This window comes from Phocoena phocoena, chromosome 16 (assembly GCF_963924675.1).
Source record: "Phocoena phocoena chromosome 16, mPhoPho1.1, whole genome shotgun sequence".
Classification (NCBI taxonomy): domain Eukaryota; kingdom Metazoa; phylum Chordata; class Mammalia; order Artiodactyla; family Phocoenidae; genus Phocoena; species Phocoena phocoena.
The window spans coordinates 59463450-59483245 of NC_089234.1; the positions used below are offsets into that span (position 1 = coordinate 59463450).

The 19796-nt window shown below is 38.0% G+C and overlaps 1 protein-coding gene across 2 annotated transcripts in view; it reads left to right on the forward strand.

Annotated features, from left to right (window-relative positions):
• Positions 1-19796, forward strand: part of CFAP70 (cilia and flagella associated protein 70) — an 85090-nt gene that overhangs the window by 54068 nt on the left and 11226 nt on the right. For both annotated transcript variants that reach the window (XM_065894357.1, XM_065894358.1), the window contains 8 exons: positions 556-689; positions 811-926; positions 1125-1349; positions 12010-12168; positions 12730-12851; positions 14318-14470; positions 14987-15148; positions 15818-15907. In XM_065894357.1, coding sequence (XP_065750429.1) covers positions 556-689; positions 811-926; positions 1125-1349; positions 12010-12168; positions 12730-12851; positions 14318-14470; positions 14987-15148; positions 15818-15907 — 1161 coding nt within the window. The remainder of the gene's footprint in view (positions 1-555; positions 690-810; positions 927-1124; positions 1350-12009; positions 12169-12729; positions 12852-14317; positions 14471-14986; positions 15149-15817; positions 15908-19796) is intronic.

Genomic DNA, 19796 nt, shown 5'->3' on the forward strand with positions numbered 1-19796 from the left:
GATAGATATTGCATTGAATCTGTAAATTGCTTTGGACTGTATGATATCTTAACAATCTTAAGTCTTGCAATCTGTGAACATGGAATGTATTTCCATTTGTTTATGTCTTCTTTAATTTCTTTCAGCAATGTTTTATAGTTTTAACTCATTATGAGTTACTTTTATTATTACGTATTTGTGGATAAGCTTATGTTTGCATTCTCAAGACTGTGACAGAAATGATTATATGTAAATCTTTAAAATGAAATATAAAATGAACCTTTTGGTTCCCAAGTAATTGGATGAGCGTATGATGACCAGAACACTGACACTAGGAAGCAATGAGTTGAGGATTCATTTTTTACATTATTTCATCAAATATTTATTGACCACATACTATAAGCCAGAGAAGTGACTGTTCTAGGCATTCGGACTGTTCTATGACTTCTTAGTCATAGTTTCTACTTTCATAGAGCTTATAGTATTTATGGAGTGCTTACTGTGTGATGTTATGTGCATGAAGAATATGACATAGCGTCACAATAACCTTGGTCCTCCTGATGTTTCACGTGATAGAGGTTGGTTCGTGAGCCCCAGAACCTGGAGCACTGGCTGGACTACGGTGCCTTCTGCCTCCTAACTGAAGACAATATCAAAGCACAAGAGTGTTTTCGGAAAGCCCTTTCCCTGAACCAGAATCATATCCACAGGTATGGTTGGAAGGGAGATAAGGAATGAGTAGGAGCAGATAAGCTTCTATATGAAATTGTCTTGGTTCCATGACTGTGACATGGGACCATGTTGTTAATCATGTTGGTGGTCTCTTCTCAGCTTGTTGCTGTGTGGTGTCCTGGCTGTCCTGATGGAGAACTATGAACAGGCAGAAATTTTCTTTGAAGATGCTACTTGCTTGGAGCCAACTAATGTTGTAGCCTGGACTTTACTTGGTTTGATATTTTCCTGTGATATGAATGTGTTTTCTTTCATTAGAAAATTTTCCCTTTCTCTTTCCACTCTTAAATGGCTCATCGTGTAGTTCTTAAACCTTAGTAAAAGTGTGGGAAATTTAAGTGAAATGTTGTCATTCTTCAGTATAGGATGGTGGGAAATTAGTCACATTTATTTCAACATCTTTTTTTCTTCAGGCTTGTACTATGAAATTCAAAACAATGATATTCGAATGGAAATGGCATTTCATGAAGCCTTCAAACAGCTTCAGGCACGAGTGCTTCAGGCACAAGTTACAAAGCAGAGGAGCACCAGTACTGTGGAGTATGTTGAAGAAGGAGGGAAAGACGACTCCTGTTTAGGCCCTTGGGGAATAACCAGTGGTTCTTCTACAGCAGCAGTCAAGGTGGAAGTCCCAGCAGGTAGGACCAGGGAGATGATGAGTGGCTATTGGAAAAAATTACTGGCCTTATGAGTAGGACCTGGCACATAGTAGGTACTCAGTAAATAGCTGTTAAATGAATGAGAAGGTGGAGTTTTGAGTTGTTCCAGGGATACCAGGAAAGAGTCCTTCTAAGTGTTTCCTCATTCGTGTGACGGAAAGTTGGAAGCTTCTACTTTTTGCTATTCAGTTTTCTGAGACTTAGAGAATTTACTGTCTCTGTGTATCCCTAAAAGGGGTATCATTTTAGCTGAGTAAATTTCATTCTTTTTCCCCTCACTCTCTTCCCCAGTATGTAAGGTCCCATTCTTGTGATTGTTAAATTTATTTGTTTATTTATACACTGTATTTTTTTCCTGTTCTTCATTGACATTCTCCTTTCCTCCACTTTAGGAAATCAGTCATTCTAATGTGCTTAATGTATGTATTTTTGTTTATGTGTTTCTTCCATATGTTATTTTGTTTATAAGTTATTGTACGTTGTTATTTTGTGAACATATATTTTCAACAGTTTGAGGTATAATGGACATTTCATAAACTGCACATATTTAATGTACAATTTGATGTTTTTACATATGAACACACCCATGGAAACATCACCACAATCAAGACAATGAACATATCCAAAATCCCCAAAACTTCCCTTGTGCCCATTTGTAATCTCTTTCTCTTGCTCCTATTTCCAGAGAATCACCAATCAACTTTCTATCACTATAGATGAGTTTGCATATTCTATCACTATAGATGAGTTTGCATATTCTAGAATTTTAGAATTAAGCAGAATCACACAGTATATACTCTTTTTTGTCTGACTTCTTCCATTAAGCCTAATTATTTTGAGTTTCAAACATGTTGCTGCCCATATCAGTAGTTCATCATTTTTTATTTCTAAATAGTATCCTGATGTACAGAGATACCACGATATGTTTATTTAGTCACTTGTTGATATATATTTGGGTTGTTTCTAGTTTGGGACTATTAAAATAAAGCTGCTATGGATATTTATGTACAAGTCTTTGTATAGACATATACTTTAATTATCTTGGGTAAATACTTAGAAGTTGAATAGCTGGCACCCTGGGTTATCTAACAGTATGTTTTTTATTTTCTAAATATTTGGGGATTTTTCCAGATGTCTTTGTTTTTTATTTCTAATTTAATTTCATTGTGATTAGAAAATGTGCTTTGCATGATTTGAATCCTTTTAAATTTATTTGGACTTGTTTTATGGTCTAGTGTTTGATCTGTCTTGATCCCATATACACTTGAAAAGAGTATATATTCTGCTGTCATTGAGTGGAGTGCTCTATAAGTAGGTTTAATTAGTTGATTGTGTTGTTCAACTCTCCAAATGCTTTGTAGTTTTGTGCCTTTGAAGTTTTGTTTAAATAGTTCTTGCCTCAAGTCACATTTTCTTCAATTAACTTTATAATATTAGGTTTACATTTAGATCATTTTTAAAATTTATTTTTGTTATTTTATTTACTTATTTTTGGCCGCCTTGGGTCCTCGTTGCTGCACGTGGGCTTTCTCTAGTAGCAGTGAGCGGGGGCTACTCTTCATTGCAGCATGCAATTGCTTCTCATTGTGGTGGCTTCTCTTGTTGTGGAGCACGGGCTCTAGGTGTGTGGCCTTCAGTAGTTGTGGCACGTGGCCTCAGTAGTTGTGTCTCACGGGCTCTAGAGCGCAGGCTCAGTAGTTGTGGCACACAGGCTTAGTTGCTCCGCGGCATGTGGGATCTTCCCAGACCAGGTCTCAAACCTGTGTTCCCTGCATTGGCAGGCGGGTTCTTAACCACTACGCCACCAGGGAAGTCCCTACTTAGATCTTTAATCTATCAGGATTCCATCTTTGACTGTGATGCAAGGTAGGCATCAAATTTTATTTTTCTCCACATATAGATCTAGTTTTCTCAAAACCATCTATTAAACCATCATCTTTTATCCTTTGATTTAAGGTATATATGTCTCTGAGCTCTCTGTTCTGTCTCATTTGTCTGATCTTAAAACAATATCACACTCTTTTCATTGCTGTGGTGTTATAGTATGCCTTCGTATCTGACATATGAGGTTCTCCCATTTATTTGCCTTATTTATACCTGACTTACCTATTCATGAATGTTTATTCATCTGTATGAATTTTATAGTGAGTTTATCAAGTACATTAAAAATCCAGTTGGAAATTTTATTTGGACTGTATTGAATTTATAGATAAATTTAGGGATAATTAACATCTACATATTATTAAACCGTTCCATCCAAGTGTGTGGAGGATCTCTCCATTTACTCTGGTCATCTTCTGGGTTCTTTATTAAAGTTATAACATTTTTTTTCCAGTGAGGCCCTGTTTAAGTAATTCATAGATATTTTATAGATGCCATTGCTATCATAATAGTATCTTATTTTAATTATGTTTTCTAGTTGGTTATTGCTGTATTTTTTAGTGTATGCTGTTGATTTTCTACATTTTAGATTTTAGTGTATACTGTTGTTTTTTAGATTGAACTTGTATATGACAATCTTGTTTGACTCTTATTGATTCAAGTAGATTATTAATTCTGTTATTTTTTTCCAGAATATGATTGTCATATCACCTGTCAATAATGACAGTGTTACGTTTTCCTCCCAATCCTCATACTACTCATGTCTTTTTATTATCTACAATAATATGTTGTATATTAGTTGTGTTGTTCAGCGTTGTCTTCTTTCCTGTCTTAAGGGGAATGAGTTTAAAGTTTGTCTATTAAATATAAAATATGCTGTAAGCTTTTTCTGAAAAACCTTTACTGAATTAAGGAGGATCTCTTCTATTCTTAATTTCCAAAGAGTTTTTTCATTAATAGGTGTTGATCTTTATCAAATTCTTTTTCTGCATCAGTTGAAAAAAATAATTTTCTCCTTTTATCTATTTAATACAGGGAACAACATTGACAAATTTCTTTTATATTGAACAATTCTTGCAATAATTGGAAATCCTACTTGATCATAATGTATTAGTTTTTAATATACCTTTGGATTTGAATAGCTAATGCTTTATTTTGGATCTTTGCATCTATGTTCATAAATGAAATAGCCTGTAATTTTCTTTTGTCGTCTATTTTTTTTTTTTTTTTTTTGCGGTGCGCAGGCCTCTCACTGTTGTAGCCTCTCCCGTTGCAGAGCACAGGCTCCGGACGCGCAGGCTCAGCAGCCATGGCTCACAGGCCCAGCCGCTCCGTGGCATGTGGGATCTTCCCGGACCGGGGCACGAACCCATGTCCCCTGCACTGGCAGGTGGACTCTCAACCACTGCGCCACCAGGGAAGCCCCCTGTCATCTATTTTAATAATCAAGATTATTAGGCACCTTTCCTTTGCTCTTCTGTATCAACTTATATATGATACAGTTGATTTTGACTTAAACATTTGGCAGAACTCAACCATAAAACAACTGGGACCAGGAGTTTTTGGCAAAGGAGGTATTGACTATCATTTCATTTTCTTAATCTTTAAGAATTTGCATTCTATATTTCTTATTGTGTTATTCATGGTATTTTATACTTTTTAGAGTTCATCAATTTCATCTAGGTTTAAAAATTTATTAGAATATGATTTTTCATATTAATCTTTTATTTTTAAATACACTTTATTTTTTAGAGCAGTTTTAGGTTCACAGCAAGATTAAAAGGAAAGTATAGAGATTTCACATATACTTCTTGCCTCCACACATGCATAGTCTTTCTTCCCCATTATCACCATGCCTGGTGACATATGACATGCAGTATCTTAAAAGCTTATGTGCCATCTGTATATCTTCTTTGGTGAGATGTATGTTAAGGTCTTTGGCCACTTTTTAATCAAGTCCTTTATATTCTTATCGTTAGTTTTAAGAGTTCTTTGTATATTTTGAATAAGTCTTTTATCAGATGTGTCTTTTGCAAACATTTTCTCCCAGTTCTATGGCTTGTCTTCTCATTCTCTTCACATTGTCCTTTGCAGAGCCTGAGTTTTTAGTTTCAGTGAAGTCCAGCTTGTCAATTCCTTCTTTTATAGGTCATACCTTTGGCGTTCTATCTAAATAGCCATACTCAATGTCATCTAGGTTTTCTCTTATGTTATCTTCTAGGAGTTTTATAGTTTTTGCATTTTACACTTAGTTCTGTGATCCTTTTTTTTTTTTTTTTTTTTTGCGGTATGCGGGCCTCTCACTGTTGTGGCCTCTCCCGTTGTGGAGCACAGGCTCCGGACACGCAGGCTCAGCGGCCATGGCTCACGGGCCCAGCCGCTCCGCGGCATGTGGGATCCTCCCGCACCGGGGCACGAACCCGTGTCCCCTGCATCTGCAGGCGGACTCTCAACTACTGCGCCACCAGGGAAGCCCTGTGATCTATTTTGAGTTAATTTTTGTGATGTTATGATGTCTGTGTTGTCTAGATTCATTTTTTTGCATGTAGATGTCCAATTGTTCCACTGCTATTTGCTGAAAAGTCTATCTTTGCTCAATTGTATTACCTTTGTTTTTTTGTCAAAGATTAGTTTATATTAATGTGGGTCTATTTCTGGGCTCCCTATTCTGTTCCACCAATCTATTTGTCTATTCTTTTGGCAGTACCACGCTGTCTTGATTATTGAAGCTTTATAGTGAGTCTTGAGGTCAGGTAGGGTCAGTTCTCCAACTTTGTTCTCCTTAAATACTATGTTAGCTGTTCCGTGTCTTTTGCCTCTCCATATAAACTTTAGAATCAGTTTTTTGATATCCACAGAATAACTTTCTGGGACTTTGATTGGGATTGCATTGAATCCATAGATCAAATTGGGAAGAACTGACATCCTGATGATAGTGAATCTTCCTATCCATTAACATGAACTATCTCTCCATTTATTTAGTTCTTTTTTGATTTAGTTCATCATAGATTGTAGTTTTCCTTATACAGAACTTGTATATATTTTGTCAGATTTATACCTAAGTTTTTCTTTTTTTGGATGCCAATATAGATAGTGTTGTGCTTAAATTTCAAATTGTACTTATTTGTTGCTGGTATATAGATTAACTTTTATATATTAACCTTGTATCCTGCAATTTTGCTATAATTGCTTATTAGTTCCAGGAGTATTTTTGGTCACTTCTTTTGGACTTTCTACATAGACAATCATATCTTTTGCAAACAAAGACAGTTGTATTTCTTCCTTCTCAATTTGTATTCCTTCCTTCCCAATTTGTATTTCTTTTATTTCTTTTTCTTGTCTTGTTGCATAGCCAGGACTTACAGTATAATGTATGATGTTGAAAAGCAGTGGTGAGAAGGGACATCCTTCCCTTGTTTCTGATCTTGTGGGAAAACTTCAAGTTTCTTACCACTAAGTATGATGATAGCTATAGTTTTTTGTAGATATTCTTAATCAAGTCCAGGAAGTTTCCCTCAATTCCTAGCTTACTGAGAGTTTTTATCTTGAAGAGGCATTAGATTTTGTCAAATGCTTTTTCTGCATCTATTGATATGATCATATGATTTTCTTCTTTAGCCTGTTGATATTCTGGATTACATTAGTCAATTTTTGAAAGTTCAACCAGCCTTGCATACCTACGTTAAATCCTATTTGGCCATGGTGTATAATTCTTTTATATATTGTTGAATTTTATTTGCTAATATTTTGTTGACAATTTTTGAGTCTATGTTCATGAGAGATAATAGTCTGTAGTTTTCTTGTCTTGTAAAGTCTTTGTCTGGTTTTGGTATTAGGAAAATGTTGACCTCATAGAATGACTTAGGAAGTATTCCTTCTGCTTCTGTCCTCTTAAAGATATTGTATAGAAATGGTATAATCTCTTCTTTAAATGTTTGGGAGAATTCATCAGTGAACCCAGCTGACCCTTGTATTTTCTATATTGGAAGGTTATTAATTACTGATTCAGTATATTTAACAGATATAGTCCCATTCAGATTGTTTGTTTCTCCTTGTGTAAGTTTTTGAAGATTATGTTTTTTAGGAAGTTGGTCCATTTTATCTAGGTTATTAAATTTGTGGGCACATAAGTGTTCATAATATTCCTTTACTATCTTTTTAAAATTTTTATTTATTTATTTATTTGGCTGCATTGGGTCTTCGTTGCTGCACGTGGGCTTTCTCTAGTTGCGGCGAGTGGGGGCTACTCTTTGTTGCAGTGTGCGGGCTTCTCATTGAAGTGGCTTCTCTTGTTGCAGAGCATGGGCCCTAGGTGCGTGCACTTCAGTAGTGTGGCATGAGGGTTCAGTAGTTGTGGCTCGTGGGCTCTAGAGTGCAGGATCAGTAGTTGTGGCACACAGGCTTAGTTGTTCCACGGCATGTGGGATCTTCCTGGACCAGGGCTCAAACCCGTGTCCCCTGCATTGGCAGGCAGATTTTTAACCACTGCACCACCAGGGAAGCCCTTTACTATCTTTTTAATGTCCATGGGATCTGTAGTGATGTCTCTTCTTTCATTTCTGATATTAGTAATATGTCCTCTTTTTCTTTTTTTTTTTTTAGTTAGCCTGGCTAACGGTTTATTGATTTTATTGATCTTTTCAAAGAGCCAACTTTTGGTTTCATTAATCTTTATTAATTTTCAATTTTAATTTTATTGATTTCTGCTTATATATTTATTATATATTTTCTTTTAACTTTGTATTTAATGAAAAATTCTCAACAAAATATTAGCAAACCGAATCCAACAACACGTAAAAAAAGATCATACACTATGACCAAGTGGGATTTATCCCAAGTTCACAAGGACGGTTCAACATATGCAAATCAATCAATGTGATACACCACATCAACAAAAGAAAAGACAAAAACTACATGATCATCTCAATAGATGCAGAAAAGGCATTTGACAAAATTCAACATCAATTCATGATAAAAACTCTTACCAAAGTAGGTATACAGGGAACATATCTCAACATAATAAAAGCTATTTATAACAAACCCACAGCTAATATAATACTCAATGGTGAAAAGCTAAAAGCTTTCCCACTAAATCTGGAACAAATCTGGAACTAAATCCCACTCTTACCCCTTCTATTCAACATGGTATTGGAAGTCCTAGCCACAGCAATCAGACAAGAAAAAGAAATAAAAGGTATCCAGATTGTAAGGGAAGAGGTATAATTGTCATTATATGCACATGACATGATACTGTATGGAGAAAACCCTAAAGATTTCACACAAAAACTTCTAGAACTGATAAACAAATTCAGCAAGGTAGCAGGATACAAGATTGACATACAGAAATATGTTGCATTTCTTTACACTAACAATGAAATATCAGAAAGGGAAAGTCAAAACAAAACAAAAAACAATCCTTTTAAAATCTTATCCAAAAAACAAAACAAAACAAAATACATAGGAATAAACCTGACCAAGGAGGTGAGAGACTTATCTGCTGAGAACTATAAAAAACTGATAAAGGCAACTGAAGATGATTCAAAGAAGTGGAAAGATTGCTTATCTCCACTTTTTTTAGTTCTTTTACTGAGGTTATGTCTTGTTCTTTCATTGGTAACATATTCATCTGTCTCTTCATTTTGCCCAATTCTCTGTTTATTTCTGTGTGGTAGGCACGTAAGTTGGTTACATTTCCCAATCTTGAAGAAATGGCCTTATGTAGGAGATGTCCAATGGGGCCCAGCAGGGCACTCGATTCTGGTCACCAGAGCTATATGCTCTAGAGGTATCCTGTATGTAGGCTGCATGCATTCTTCTTTTGTGGCAAGGTGAACTAATGTGGGCATGCTGGTAGGCGGGGCTGGGCCCTGGCCCAGTTGTCTGTGAGGCAGTGCCTCATGTGGTGGCTGAGGGCCCACTGGAGGGCACAGTAGGCTTCCTGTGTGGTTGACTGTGCAGCCCTGGGGGGAATTGAGGCTGGTGCTGGCCCACTGGTGGGCTAGGCTGTCTGTGAGCTCCAGGAGGGCTCATGGCTTGTGCCAACCCCCTGGTGGGTGGGGTCAGTCCCCAGTGGTAATAAGCTAGAGGGAGGATTCTAAAATGGCACTTGCCAGTACCAGTGTTATCATGGTAGAATGATCCCCAAATGGCTGTCAACAGTGTCTCCATCCCCAGAGGGAGTACCGGTTGCCTCCTGCCATCCAATAGGCTTTCCAAGATCAGCAAGTGGGTCTGACCCAGGCTTCTTTCAAACTACTGCCTCTGCACTGGGACTGGGAGCATGAGAGATTTTGTGCACTCCCTTTAAAATTGGAGTCTCTATTTCCTATAGTCCTTCAGCTCTCCTGATCCTAAGCGCCAGTGGTTTTCAGAGCCAGATGTTCTGGGGGCATGTCTTCCTGGTTCAGGATCCCTAGTTTGAGGAGCCTGATATAGAACTATGACCCCTCACTCCTTGGGGAGGACTTCTATGACTTCTGTGATATTCCTCTTGTATGTCGGTCACCAACCTGAGGGTGTGGGTCCTGACTATACCATGTCCCTGTCCCCCCTACCATCTCACTGTGGTTCCTTTTTTAAGTCTTTGGTGTGGAAAATATTTTCTTCTAGTCTCCGTGTCATTTTCATAGATAGTTGTTCTGTAAGTGGTTGTAATTTTGGTGTGTCCATGGGAAGCAGTGAGTTCAGGGTCTTCCTACTCTGCCATTTTGGCCACCTCTCCAGTTTCATTTTTTTCATTAAGATCATCACTTCTCAATGATCAGTCTGCATATTTAACCATTCTCTTTTCTTGAAATACATGATGGATTAACTCCATCTCCAATAGTTTGGGTTTCCTTTGATTGCTTCACTTTCTTGTCACACCCATTAGATGTAATCATTTCCCAGTAATACTGTCTTACTTTCTAGGAGCTCACCTACCCTCACAGTTTCTATTTTCACTTCTGATAACTGTCAGATTTCTATCTTTTTTTAAAATTTTTATTTATTTATTTATTTTTGGCTGTGTTGGGTCTTTCTCTAGTTGCGGCGAGTGGGGGCTACTCTTCATCGCGGTGCGTGGGCCTCTTACTGTCGCAGCCTCTCTTGTTGCGGAGCACAAGCTCCAGACGCGCAGGCTCAGTAGTTGTGGCTCACGGGCCTAGTTGCTCCACGGCATGTGGGATCTTCCCAGACCAGGGTTCGAACCCGTGTCCCCTGCATTGGCAGGCAGATTCTCAACCACTGCGCCACCAGGGAAGCCCCAGATTTCTATCTTTAACCTTGACATCCCTCCAGAATCCAGCAGTTGGATTTTTCCACTAGTTAACTCATCTCCTTATATCTCAAACTGACTCTACATCATTATATTAGGCACCCAAGCTCATGATCTCAGAGTCATCCCTGCTTCTTCTTGGTTGCTTGCTTGAGCTTCCCCTGATCCCAATATCAAGTTGATTTCCCAGACCATTTGGTTTTCTTTCAAAATGCTCCCTACATCTTCCTTTTATATTTCCACTACTCTCCATTACCAATATCCAGAATGTTATAACAGCCTTATTACAGACTTCTTTGTCTCCATCAACATTTTTTTCTCCTTGCTGCATAGTACTGCTAGAGTAATCTTCATAAAATCCTACTTTCATCCTCTGATTTTTCTGCTCAGAACTCTTCATTGTAAACCTCTTCTTTTTCCTACAGAAGAAAACTCCTAGCATTCAAATATCAATACAGTCTAGCCCCCAACCTACCTTTCCTTAATTTTTACTATGCAATCCTCAATACCCATAAAAATAATTACCTTGCTACTTCCATACTTTAGCCCCTACCTCTCTACCTATACAACTTCTACCTATTTTTCAAAGCCATATCTTTTTCTCTAGCTGAGAGTGACCTCTTCTGATTCAGAACCAGCTGGCACTGATCATTTCCTAACCAACATTGCTTTTTATTTTTATTCCTAAAACATTTGTTTATGTGAGAGGCAGCTTGGAATGTTTAAGAGCTTCAGCAAATTTTTGAACTTTTCTGTGGTTCACTTTGTTTAATGGAGCATAATAAGTATATCTCATAGTGTTGTGAAAAATAAATAAAATTGTACATTACAATCCTTAATATAATACCTGGCATATAGCCATGTTCATATATAACTACTTATGATGATGATGATGGTGATTTTTTTTTTTTTTTTGGTACGTGGGCCTCTCACTGCCGTGGCCTCTCCCTTTGCGGAGCACAGGCTCCGGACGCGCAGGCTCAGCGGCCATGGCTCACCGGCCCAGCTGCTCCGTGGCATGTGGGATCTTCCCGGACCGGGGCACGAACCCGTGTCCCCTGCATCGGCAGGCGGACTCTCAAACACTGTGCCACCAGGGAAGCCCGATGATGGTGATTTTTGAACAGTGAAATAAAATAGAATTCCTGTCCTTAAAGGGTTTTAATATTATCTAAATATTAATCTTCTCCTCTGGATTCTTGAGATTCTAGGCTTAGCATATAGCTTTTGTAATAGGTATTTGTTTGACACTATCATGACTTGGGCTGGCAGAAGTGTTTGACTAGGGGGTCATAGTGGCAGGAGCTGTGCTGTCTGTTTAGCTTGCACTCTTTTAAATTATTCAGAAATATAAAAAATCTGCAAAACAAGTCTTTCCATGCAGTATTTAGGGGTTATGTTTCCTATGCTTTGGAAATTAATTTTATTTATCTCCTGTAATAACCTTTTAATATACAATGTAGGAAGGTAGGTTTTTATCTCATTAAAATTTAATCTTTTTAGGACTAGGAGCTCCATTATCCATTCTAGATGAATTTCTTGATGAATCCTCTAACCTGCAGTCTGAGTCACATGAACCCATTTTGTCTGTACAGTCTCAGGATCCAACTACCAGCCAAAAACCATCCAACACATTTATCAAGGAGGTACCATCAAAAAAAGGTAATTAGAATAAAGATTTCCACTTGGAAGAAGGGGATAAACAAACTAGACCATGTTGAAAACTCTTTTGATGACCAAAATGGCAATCTTAACTTGTTTGAAGTTGATTAGTTTATCTGTAATATTGTCTAAATTCCTTCATGTGAGGCTAGACTCTGAAATCCAGTCTCAGTAATGCAACTCTTTCTATAGTGAGGATTTACATTTAGCTCAGAGAGGTAGCCAACTATAGACCTATGATTTTCTGGCAATGAATTTTCATTTTTACAGTATCTAAAGATTCAGAGTATCTACAAATCTGTTTGACATTCAGGAAGATCTGAATCCTTTTTTTTAAAAAAAAGCTTTTATTTCATTCAACTTGCATTTGGAACCACCAGTAGAATAACCTCGAGAACCTTTGAGATCTCCTTGGGGGCCATTGCTATAGAATAATCTATTGCTTTCAAGATTATAATTTCTCTCATATATTAGAGTAGAATACTCTCCCTGCTATGTGTCTGAGCTTCTGAATTTTTCCTTTATATCTAATTGTCTATTATTTTAATATCATATTTTCAGAAGCATCAAAATGTCAAGAGTCATCTACTTGTCTGCATCCCACCCTTTATAGTGTTTCCCAAACTCCTGCCACCATCTTCATGGAGACCATACGCTTCTTGATGAAGGTCAATGCTGTGCAGGTCAGAATATTTGAAAAAGGGCAAGTAGAGGGAAAGATTTTAATGAACTACTTATTCTATCATAGTGATGTCTTTGCAAGCTTAACTGTGTATGACGCAGAAATCAAACATGCTTTGAGAGCACACTATAGACACAATGGAATAAACGTTCAAACATGAACTACTCTCTGCAGAGAGCATCAGGAGACCTCACTGCAAGTCTGCTCCCTATAGAATACCAGCAAAGCAAAATCAGACTCTGAGTCATATGTAGCCTGATGTTACTTTATTGTGGGAACTCATGTTATGTGAGTGTTGGGGGTTCACAGGAGCCTAAGCACACCCTTCTTCCCTTCCAGGTTCTGAACCAATTGGAAACAGATACACGGTGCTATATGGGGGGATAAAAATACTAATTTTTTATTGGTATAACTGGGCTGGATATGTGACTGGTCCCAGATTTGATTTACCCATGCAGTCACAGGTGGAACAGCTGGAGAACTGCAGTCTCCTCTCAGAGAAGAAGAGCATCCTGTAAGGTCTACCTACCACATAGGAAATGAGAAACATATCCATGAAGTGAGCAGTAAGAGAGAGAGCAAGATCCAGGAGGCAAGAGATTTGGCCCTCAACCTACAGAGTGCATGCGCCACTTGAGGGTGGGCAACTCAAGACAGGGCAAGAATTATGAACTAGGTGGGAGTGGGCCACGTTAAACAGGAGGCTTTAATATACTAACCTTTCACAATAGAGAAATAGGCTCTCTGTCTCCCTAATTAAATAAATCACTTTTCCCCCATGTCCAAGAGTCAGTATGCAGGTAGAGGGAACAGCTGCAGAGCCTCCCCCCCAGTATTTTCCTAAGAAGGTATCATTATTAGTGGAAGTTTCTATGTTATAGGCTGAGATGAGAACAGAGGGAGAAGAAGGGTTTCACCTCTTCTTAGCAAGTACATATGACTTTGTCAAATTTGTAGGCCTTATATCATATTAAAAACAAAGTATAGCCCAAAGTATAAAACTGGCAAACATAACAAATGCTTGAGAGTGTATCAGAAACAGACATTTATGTTTCTAAGATCCTGAGTCTAGAATTTTAGAAAGGGAGGTTTTGCCTCACTCTAAGTTTCCGTATAAGCACAAATGCCTGAAAATGTTACCTCGTATGAAAATGGGATGGTTGATGAAATGCCTTTGTCTGCTACACAATAGGCTAAAACTCATCTAGTATGACCAGCAAGACCAGAATTATACAGTGCTGTAGATAATTCACTCGGAAATGTTACTACATGAATAGCTGGCAATGGAACCATGATATGCTGAATGTTTATAATTCACCTCTAACCTTTTGAAATTGATAATCGTTTCATTCTATAATATGTTTCTTATTATTTATTATCAGAGACATAATCTTCAACCGTGAGAGCTATGGAATTGACACCGTGCAGTCATTTACATGTTTCTTATAATCTGAGTTTTCCTTGCAGTATGTACACAGAGTGCTTGCACATGAGCTATTATGCCCTCATGGAGGCCCCAGCTGTGAGTATTACTTGGTGCTGGCCCAGACACACCTACTCAAGAAGGATTTTGCTAAAGCAGAGGAATACCTTCAACAAGCAGCTCAGATGGACTACCTGGTAATAACTTTTGCTAGAGCATCTTAAGTTTAGTTTGGAGAAGGGACAAGTAGGCCTTCTTAAAGGTGGTGATGCCACATCACAGGTAGATTTCTGGTTACTAGAGGTGGGGGTCATCAGCTGTCAGTAAACTTATTTATCTAATTTCCTTCCATTTGTTTTTCTTAATCAATCACGACTTTTACAAAGGACAGAGAAAGGATAAGGACAGCTCTTTAGCAGACACTTTATCTATTTCAAGTTTCCTGAACTTCTACTTTCTCATTGTGAACATCATCATGGTTATGCATGAATATTTTTCTTAATATTTTCCCCAAAGACAAAATGGCTTTGAAGAATGCAAGAAAAAAATGAGACGGCAGTCCTAGAACAGTATCTCCCAGTGCAACTGAATGGCCCTCTTTCTAATTTGCAAAGAACATGGACTTCATCTAAATTTAAATGTTAAACAAAGATCATAAATGTACTTTTAAATACCACCTCATCCCATGTACTACTTGTTCTTCACTTTCTTAGAACCCTAACGTCTGGGGCGTGAAGGGCCATCTCTATTTTCTGAGTGGAAATCATGCTGAGGCCAAGGCATGCTATGAGCGAACCATTAGTTTTGTAGTGGATGCTTCTGAGATGCACTTCATCTTCCTGCGACTGGGGCAGATATATCTGGAAGAGAAAGAGGTGAGGAATAGAGATGGGGAGTAACTATGTAAATCAGGTCATTGTCTGGGACCTGATTACAGTTCAAGCATTAACATCCATCTTTGTGGAGTAAGAATAGTAATATGATGATGACACTTTTACACCCAAAGGTAAAGTGACTTGCCCAACATCGGATAACCAGTAATTAATAGAAGCAGGATTCAAATCCAGGCAGTCTAATACTAGAGTCTGTGGTTTTAACCATTATGATACTAAAAAAGTTGTTAAGAACTCAGTAAGTGTTATTTTAGCTATTATTTTAGTTTTCTTTTATTAAAAGTAGTAGAAGCATTCTTAGCTTGACAACTAACAGAAAGGTACCACTCTGGTTGGGGATGTTGATAATGGGAGAGGCTATGCATGTGTGGGGACAGTGGGTAAATGGAAAATCTCTGTTCTTTCCTCTCAATTTTGCTGTGAACATAAAACTTCTCTTAAAAAGTTGTCTTAAAAATGTATATATATATTTTAAATATATATATAATATATTTAAATATATGTATATATATAAACATATATATACATAATCCAAGGACTCATCTAACTTAGATTGGTGTGGAGTACAATTACAGAAGCCTCATGGTTATCCTAGAAATGCAGTGTTTGAAGCTTCCAGATCAATAGCTTAGTGGTGCTTTCTTTCTACAGTACGAAAAGGCGAAGAAAACCTACCTGCAAGTCTGTAAGAGATCGCCTTCATGCCTTACCTGGCTAGGACTGGGAATCGCCTGTTATAAGGTAAGAGGATCAGGTCTTGAGACTAGCCTGTGCATACAGCTGACCTTGACTCCTTGGCCTTCCAGGCACCCTGGGAGTTTGGATGGTGGTAGGAAGGCTATCAGGGCAGTCTTCTCTAATGAAAAGTTGCTCTTCAAAGCTGTTCAGTAAACTGAAGGTCAATCTGAACTACAAAAGTAAAACGTTCTTTAAAAATCCCACAAAAACTGAAGCATGAAGCTATATAATAAAATATTTCATGTTATTTGGTACATAAGCTTATAATTTTATGATGTTATCTGGAAGAGAAAAGTGATATGGGATATAAAGAATCTACTCAATTAAATTAAAGAAACTAATTGATACTTATTTGGCTCTGTGTCCCTTCTATATTCAGGAGGAGTTGCTACAGCTTCTGGTAGATCTTTTATTCCACTGCCCCTTTAAACTCTTTTTTTTTTTTTTTTTTTTTTTTTTGTGGTATGCGGGCCTCTCACTGTTGTGGCCTCTCCCCTTGCGGAGCACAGGCTCCGGACGCGCAGGCTCAGCGGCTCATGGCTCACAGGCCCAGCCGCTCCCACGGCATGTGGGATCTTCCCGGACCGGGGCACGAACCCGTGTCCCCTGCATCGGCAGGCGGACTCTCAACCAGTGCGCCACCAGGGAAGCCCCCCTTTAAACTCTTTAGTCACCCTTCCCTCCTTTCCTCTAATCTTTGAAAGAGGCATGCATTCTTCTGTTCTTGTCTAACTTCTTCATGTGTATTCTTGATTCTATCCCTCTCCTTTTCTCCTAATCCCTCACTTTCTTAATATTTTCTTTCTCTTTGATTTACATTTTTAAGCTTTCCTTCCCAATCAGCCCTTTCCCTGTACTTTTCCCCTTCTTATTAAACAATTACGACAGTAACAACCTCCCTGGTTGTTACCCTTAACCAAAAGAATTGTTTACATTCCTTGTCTCCTATTCCTCATTGCTGTTTTTTTAACCATAAAGGTAAAATATGATAGTTATAGAAATTTGGATGATACAAAATATGAAGAAAACATAAAAGTATCCATAATCCCCACCACTCAGTGATAACCACTATTAACATTTGAAGGCATTTTCCTCCAGTCTTTTTTCGTATGTATATGAAAGTAATTTTTTTAAAGTTCTTTTATTTATTTATTTATTATTTTTGGCTGCATTGGGTCTTCGTTAATGCATGCGGGCTTTCTCTAGTTGTGGCGAGCGGGGGCTACTCTTCGTTGCAGTGTGCGGGCTTCTCATTGCAGTGGCTTCTCTTATTGTGGAGCACGGGCTCTGGGCACATGGGCTTCAGTACTTGTGGGACTCGGGCTCTGTAGTTGTGGCTTATGGGCTCTAGAATGCAGGCTCAGTAGTTGTGGCGCATGGGCTTAATTGCTCTGCGGCATGTGGGATCTTCCCAGACCAGGGCTTGAACCTGCGTCCCCTGCATTGGCAGGTGGATTCCCAACTACTGCGTCACCAGGGAAGCCCTGAAAGTAATTTTAATGTATAAAATTGTAAATAATATATTTACTGCTTTGGGATCTTTTTTTCTACTTAACAGTATAGTATTGGTACCTTCTCACATAATCAAATAGTCTAAAACATAAATTTTGATAACTGCACGGTCTTCCCTGGTTTGGATGCATAAGTAAGGTTATCATGTAATTTATCATACAAACCAGGACACTTCTGAGAATGAAAAGGGTGATATTAATAATTACACTGGGACACAGGTAGTGTCCCGGGCCAACCAGGACACATGATCACTTATATAGAAGCCATATGCCCCCACTCCACCTTCCCAGAAAGGATGTAAAACATCCGTAGCTGTTAGAAACCTAACAGCACTTTCAAAAGAACAAGAAACCAACAGTACAAACTACTCAGCATAAATCATGCTTCTATTTGTTTTAAGTAGCATAAAAAATATTTTCATTGATATAGAAACTCAAAAAAACTTGGGTTAAGTCCCACTGCTAAGGTATCCAAGTAATCTCTGCCCCTCAGTCAATGTTTTAGTCATGCTATACCTATGTGTGGATATACCATATCTATTTGACCAACCACTTATTGGACATGTCATTAGTTTCTACATCTATATATTATAAATAAAGCAGAAATAAACATTCTTAAGACATAAATCTCTGCGCTTAATTCTGTTATTTCCTTAGGATACATTCATAAAGAATGTAGAAAAAATTTTAAGTATAGTGTCAACTCACTTTCTAGAAAGGCTGTAAACTGATGTATATTCTGCCAGGTGTGAGAGTCCATTTTACTGTTAAGTCATCAACAATGGGCATTATCATTTTCCAATTTGATATATATCCTAATTTACATTTTCATCACTAATGAAGTGGAAATCATGTGAATTATCTGTTCCTTTCCCAGGTACCATTTATCCTTCAATTCCTTGCAATTAGGTGTATACCCCTTAACACTTTGCTGAAACTTCTCTGATGGGGGCCCCCTATAACATCCTAATTGCCAAATGCAATAGACCCTCCGATGAAGTCTCTGTGGCACTTAACCCTGCTGACTGCCTCCTTCTTGAAACCCTCTCTTCCCTTGACTTCCACAATATTGCATTCACATCCTTCCAGTTCCACGCCTTCCTCTCTGGTGTCCTTCTCAGCCTTTTTTTGCTGGCTCCTACTCTTTTGCCCATCATAATTGTTGGGTCCTCCTGGGTTCTATAGCCAGCTCTTCTCCTGTCACCTTACTTCTTCTCCCTAAGAAATATCATCTACCCCAGTGGTCTTAACTACCACTTGTGCCCCAATGAATCCTAAAGCTTCAGTTCATAACACTTTTCACGTTCTGACCCTTATATCAAACAATGTAATAGACAGCTCTATTTGATGGTCCCCCAGACACCTCAAAATGTACATATCCAAAATATAACCTAACTTATCTCAGGATTCTCACATTCCTTAAGCCTGTACCTTCTCCTGTATTCCCTGTCTTAGTAAATGGGACTATAATGAATCCAGTCAACCAAGCCAGAAACTTAAAAACTATCCTAGTCTAATTCTATTACTTTTAAGTAGGCATCAAATATCCTATTGATTTTGTCTCCTAAATGTCTGTTGAGTCTACTGTCTCCTCTCCATCTGTGTTTTTACTGCTCTAATTCAAGCCTCATCCCTTCTTTACCTGCTAGGGTGTTCTCCTGTCCTCCCTCAATTCATCTCCTGCATTGTTACCAAAGTGGTCTTTAAAATATGCAAATACAAGGTTACTTCCCTATTTAAACTCCTCAGTGACTACCCCTTATTTCAGAATACTATTCAGACTTTTTTGGGAATGATCTGGTCTCTTCCTAACTCCTTGGTCTTATCACTTCCTTTGTTTTCTCTCTTTTCTCTCTTCTCTCTCTCGCTTTCTCTCTGTCTCTCCCTTCCCTCCCTTCCCCAGCCACACAAGCATATTAAGAATTTCCTGAGCATGCCATGCTCTCTGAAGCCTCTGTGCCTCTGTATATGAAGTTCCTCTTACCTGGAATGCCTTGAAGTATAGCTAACAAACTCCTATTTATCCTTCAGGATTGACTTCAGCAGTGTTTCTTCTCTGAAACCATCCCTTAATCTCGGGGTACAATTATTCCTCTTTTCCTTTGTCCCTCCACTAGATTATTTATGTGTGTGTGTGTATATATATATATATATATATATATATATATATATATATACATGTGTATATATATATATGCTTTTATTATAGAAATGTTTATTTTCTATCAGAACTCTTTATGTGTTTGAGTTTTCATTTTGTCTTAATTTTTTACGTATCTGTCAGTGAATTCTTTGGGCAAAAATTGTATTTTTTCTTTTTATTCTAAGTATCTAGCATACTGCCTGACACACAGTAAAATAAATCCTTAGCAAATATAGGT